This window comes from Lactuca serriola, chromosome 9, assembly GCF_051521515.1.
Source record: "Lactuca serriola cultivar US96UC23 chromosome 9, Lser_US96UC23_V15, whole genome shotgun sequence".
Lineage (NCBI taxonomy): Eukaryota > Viridiplantae > Streptophyta > Magnoliopsida > Asterales > Asteraceae > Lactuca > Lactuca serriola.
This window is the reverse complement of record NC_136416.1, coordinates 66406872-66412874: the sequence shown is the minus strand read 5'-3', so window position 1 is coordinate 66412874 and position 6003 is coordinate 66406872. Positions and strand designations below refer to the sequence as shown.

At 31.4% G+C, this 6003-nt stretch overlaps 1 protein-coding gene across 1 annotated transcript; it reads right to left on the bottom strand.

The window, feature by feature from the left end:
- Positions 1-1114: 1114 nt before the first annotated feature.
- LOC145074634 (Tetratricopeptide repeat (TPR)-like superfamily protein) lies at positions 1115-4524 on the bottom strand. The gene is made up of 9 exons (XM_079020979.1): positions 4305-4524; positions 3639-3863; positions 3213-3453; positions 2974-3124; positions 2403-2625; positions 2223-2314; positions 2006-2141; positions 1612-1943; positions 1115-1513 (listed from the first exon to the last, which is right to left on the bottom strand). The coding sequence occupies exons 2-9, from the start codon at positions 3860-3862 to the stop codon at positions 1263-1265; spliced, it is 1650 nt and encodes a 549-aa protein (XP_078877105.1). The 5' UTR covers position 3863; positions 4305-4524; the 3' UTR covers positions 1115-1262.
- Between the last annotated feature and the right edge of the window lie 1479 nt (positions 4525-6003).

Sequence of the window (6003 nt, the reverse complement as noted above, 5' to 3'; positions counted from 1 at the left end):
TAAATATTTTTCGGGTTGTGCTTCTGGCAGTGGGAAAGCTCCAGCTTGACCATGACACATGCACATTTCTATCTATTATGTTATTTGGTTTTCACATTTTCTAGTTACATTTTACTGGTTTACCATAATTCAAACTTTTTGGTACTCGTGATTTTTATGAAACATCTTTTTAGAATGTTAAATTTATATTTTAAAATTTGAAATTTTGGTTTGAAATTTGGGACGTTACACTTAAGGTTGATCTTAGAAGGCGCTTGGATTCTATGTAGTTTTTAGAACATGAATATGATGTTTCTAGATTTGTAAGGTGAGTGGCGTAACTTGAATCTTCTTCTCATTTGTACTTTTTGGCGATGGATATGCGTTCTTCTTGAAGTTTTCGGTCTTTCCTTGCTCTGATAACAAAGATAATATTTTTGGTCATTTATTATAAATTGTAGATTTTTCATATAAAAATGTTTTATTAGAAATACATATACAAAATAGATTATATTGCAATTATTTACATTAGACAAGTTGCCTAGGTTATTTTTTATGACGAAGATGAAAATGATCTTTATGTCTTTTACATTTACAAGAGATGCACATGGATTGTCCTTGTAAGACAAAATATTGCAACTTTTGTACCATTGACATCTTGTTCCATCGTTTATGAAATGGGACAGATATTTACAAATTTTGTCTGATTTTTTACATCAGTTTCATTCCAATATAGGTCAAAAGCAATATAAATCATCGTACCTTCCTACATCATGAAGCAACTTTTGTGTGTTTTCGTTTTTATATGTACAGATTATTTACATACAAAGTAAGTACAAGAGTTTAGATACATGCAAGTAGCTCCGTCTAACACTGAATATGTTACAAAAATCATATAATGATCAAATAGTAGTAGCACATAAACGTGTACAAAGAAATGAAACAATTTATTTTTCTGTCAACCATACTTGAGAAAACCCAAAACTAAGCAAAATACAATGCGACTTTTTATAATCCACCCTGTAAAAATCGTCTGAATTTAATTTTGTATATAAAAAATCAGTATATTAACATTTTACAACTCGTTTATAAAATAAAATGAGTTAAGTCACAAACAAGAAAACTAAAATAACAATGATGGAAACAAGATCATAAACCTTCGTCCATAACTGCATATACAAATATTAATATATCCATAGAACCATGTCGTGACTAGATTTCCTAACTTGGCAATTGTACAAAATTTTCGAATATATAACATGTATAAAAAACAACAAAATCCATTAATATTGAAGTTGTTGCTTAAATTTATTTCTAAGCAAAGATAATCTCCTTTGAAAAGGATACTTTTGATCCTTAATCTCCAATTTCTCCATATAAAACACAATCTTCTTCAAGGTTTCAACCACTTGTTCACTTTCATCACCAAATTCTCTCTCTTGTATCCTTAAATTCCTCTTCAACATCTCTAATATCTCACCATCATCTCTTCCAACTCTCTTTTGAATGCTTATCAAACACTCCAACGCTTCCCCTGAGTTTTTAAAAATTAATAATATTCAAATACATTATAAATTCAATAACTATTCAGAAAATCACAGAAATAGTTAAAAAAAAAAAAAAAAGAATTACCAACTGGTAAAGAGGAATTTCCAAATGCTTTTTCACGAATGTGCAAGACTTTAAGTGCAAGTCGTTCAGCTTCTTCATCTTGTTTAAGGTTGTAAAGAGTTACTGCCAGCTGTAACATAGGAAAGGTGGTGGAGGGGTCATTGGGGCCCACAGTTTTTTTCATGATGTTTAAGGTTGATCTAAGGAGGCGCTCTGATTCCACATAGTTTTTGGAACGTGAATATGATGTTGCTAGATTTGTAAGGTGAGTTATGTAACTTGGATCCTCTTCTCCTTTGTATTTTTTGGTGACGGATAAGCATTCTTCTAGAAGTTTCCTCCCTTCCTTTGCTCTAATAATAAAAATGTTAATAAATAATTACAACTTTTATTTTATTCACATCAGTTATAATACCTTCCTACAACATGAAGCAACTCTGCCAATTCTACCCTTGTCTTCTCCAATACAATATCATCTAAATTCATATTTTCTGAAAGCTCCATCACCCGAAGAGCATTTGTGTATAAGTCAATGGCTCCTTCTGCATCTCCTGTTATCAACACAATTTTTGAGGAAATTACATTTTTGGTCCCTGAGTTTTAATGAATCTACAAAAAACAAAATAACTTGCCTTTTGCACACTTTGCATTGGCTAAAGAACACATAGCCATTGCAACTCTATCATCGTCTTTTCCATATAAATTGGTATATATGCCTACAATTCTATGCTTTTAAGAGTAGAAATGAGTGATTTGAAAAGTTAAATTAAGGTACAAATTGAGTTTTATTATATAAGAAATAAAAAAATTACCTCATAAAAGTATTTTCGGCATCTTTGACTTTTCCTTCTTCGATTAAAAGATTGCCAAGGGCATTCAAGGGTACAACTAATTCCTTGCTTTCTGCTCCCATGTTAGACTCCAATATGGAAATTGTGCGATGATAAATGTCAATTGCCTTTATTGCCCTTCCAGCAGAACCAAGAGCCTTGCCCATTCCCAATAATGGCATAACAAGCGATTTACTATTAATTCCTGAAAAAAGTTAATACAAAACCCAAATTACAATATTAACCCCGGAAAAGGAAAACAAAAGAAAAACTTTGATCTACAAAGTTGTGGCAAGAGCAAAAGAATGAAGTCAATAAGCAGCAAGCCATCATGGGGTTTGATTATAAGATGAATATTATCAAGTACTTTATGCCAAAGGACAAAACGGTCATTGTCTACATGGACAATATTTGTGCCATTTGTCTTTCTCATGGATTAGCAGGTTTCAATTGTTAGTTACCTTAAATGGCAAAAAAATGGAATTATAATGATGCATACATAAAAAAAATTACATGACTATCAAAAGAACAAATTTGACTTTTTGAGACTTACCATGATTTTTCTCCAAAATTGTAAGGGCTCTCTTGTATAAAAGCATGGAATTCTCAAACCTTCCTAAAGCTGAGTTCATACTCCCCATGTGTGTCAGTATTGAATCAAGAAGAGGCTCATCATCACTCAAATCATGTACAATCTCATTTAACTAAAGTTTTAGAAGAAAAATATATAGTTAGATAGATAGATAGATAAAAGAAATGTTTTTTTGTTATAAAAAATAGTGTAGTACCTACCATATTCATGATAATGTCAACCATCTTGAAATCTTCAATAGCCATGTAACCCAAGGCTATGACATCCAGAATAGCAGCTTCTTCTATACTTTTCCTTCCTGCAACCATTTGTTCCTTCACAGCTTCATAATTTGCTTCAAGTAGATCAAGAGCATCACTTTTGTTCCCCAAACTTATCATGCTTTTGATTTCAGAGAACAGTTCTTCTAACATCATTTCAAAATCATCTCCCAAATGTTTGCTTCAGCCATTAAAGAACATATTAGCTGTGCTAGCATCTATGAATAGTAACCTAAAGGCTAAAACTAGAACCCTAATTGTGCAAAAGTATAAATGTCGAGTCTTTCAGCAAACTCATATATAAAATGAGCAAAAACAATGAAATGTAACATGGTTTGTCAAAATAAAAAGATGATGAGCTTGTACCTTTGAGATTTATCTGGATCAGTAACAATGGGAGAAACTTGATTTTCATTTGAGGTGATGCCTACATGCAATGATTCAGTAGTAGCATAACATCTAAACATCTTACTAGGAACCACATACAGCCTCATTCTCGTGTTACATTTTGCTTTTGGGGGATGAAGATAGAAACTAGGAATGTGTATCTGTAACAAGTCTGAGAAAATGCTTGGACAAAATCCACTCATCCTGAAAATTTCAAGAGTGCAATTCTCATATGTATCAAACACAACAGGACAACATATGATTCAGTAGTAGCATAACATCTAAATAACTCTTAACATGTTAAGAAGTATAACCTATAACTTCCAACTTAAAAATTGACATGGGATTCAGAACCGAAACAGCTCATTATCATTTTTGACGTTGAAAATCAGCACGTCTGGACTCAATGTTCCAAAGTATCTCTAGATTTCCATAGATATTTATTGCACTAAAATTTACACACGTTTTTCAAGTTCTATTTCTAAAATGAACACAAGTGTTGGTAATTGAGCTGTGAATTGATGAAGATAGTCGAAATCACAAAATCATCAAAATCAACAACACATTAACAAAAATGAATATCCTCAATTAGATAACTCCAATTCGAATAAAAATTACATACACTGATATGCCTAAATTACTTACCTTCGAAAAATTCAGGACAAAATTGGCAATAACTCCGACCACCGAGAAGACTAATGCAGATAAGTAGCAAAAGAAACAGAGTGTGAGCGCGCATATGAGCGTGGGAGACACGCCTACACTTATCTGTAACAGGTTCGACGAGAATACGAGAAGGAAAAGTGGTTTCGTGCTTTTAGACGGTGGCGTATGGCGGTTCTGTGGCGAACTGTTATCTCGTCCGGTGTCTCATGTCGTATAATGCTTCATTGGGCTTCATGGGCTTTTTGATATTTAATAAACTTCAATGTCGGCCAAACTATATCCAATGGGCTCATCAGATACATATCCAGTGGGCTGGTGCTTGGTCAACCGAAACATAGGTTCGGTCATTTGGATCCGATATTAAATTTTTATTTTTATTAATCTTGAAAATATTTTTGAGACATATCATATTCTCATTGATTTGGCCACATGTTAGTTGTGGTTATTTTCAATTAAATTTTTTTCACATGGCATTTTGTGGTTCTTTTTTTTATTTTATCATATTTCACATAATATTTAAATGTAATAATAAATTTATATTAATTTCATTAATTGATTTTCCTTTTAATTTTAAAATTTCTAAATTAAAACCTTATTAGTTTCCTTTGTTTATTTATCTAAATTATTTGTTTAAATTCAAAAAAAAAACAAACACGATAATTTTAATAATTCAATATTTTTCTTTCAAACTTTTAAAAGTTTAGAATTTCATATTTAAATTTTCTTTTAAATGAACTCATGTAATACATGAGTTTTACACCTAGTATTAAATATAACATCAAAAATTTCTAATCACCAAATTGTATTCCACTTACATGAGATTTCAGAATTACGCCCGATAAAGGTATTATCGAATTGCAAATTTTTCTAATGGATATTTTATTTTATTTATATTGTAATGTATTAAAATTATTGTTGGAAATTTGTTTTGCAGATAAAAACCAAGATGTCGAGTTAAAATAATAATAATAATAAACCACTGAAAGCACCTATAAAATTAAGAAAGAAATCAGAAAGATGTTAAAACTTAAACTAAAAGTAGATAGAACTTCGAAAAATGAGACTGGAACAAGTTTAAACAAACTTGTTATTATAGACTAGTTGCAGATTAATAATTTTTGTTATGCATACGTTCTAACAAGTTAGTTTTAATTTTGGATACGTTTATGCAAGTTGGTTTTTAATGCGTATTTTAATATATTTTATTTTCAGTCTCTAACATCTAGTAACTCGATCGATGATGATGAGTTGTCAATAGAATATGAAATACTACATCTTAAAGTCGAGCAATGACGTTTTGTTGATACGACTACGTTAAAAATGATTGGTGATTATAAACGTGCGAAACAACGAATGTTAATACTGGAAATCTCATTATCGCCTTCTACAACCGAGGAGCGGAGAAAACTAACATTGTGTAATATACAAATGTTCCTCATTACGATATCTGAAGATATACTGATATACGACAGTTTATGAATACAACGGACATCATCGAAGAAGCACATAGGACAACTACAACAATATAAGATCGAGTCCAAATGAAGGATAATGGGTTCAACCTAATTGAGACCTACATAAAATTGTTTAGTGATGAGCAACGGGCAAGACCCGGACCAAATCATCCTTAAGACCGAAACCCGAAGACCGGAAATCGTGATTTACCTTACCCGAAAAC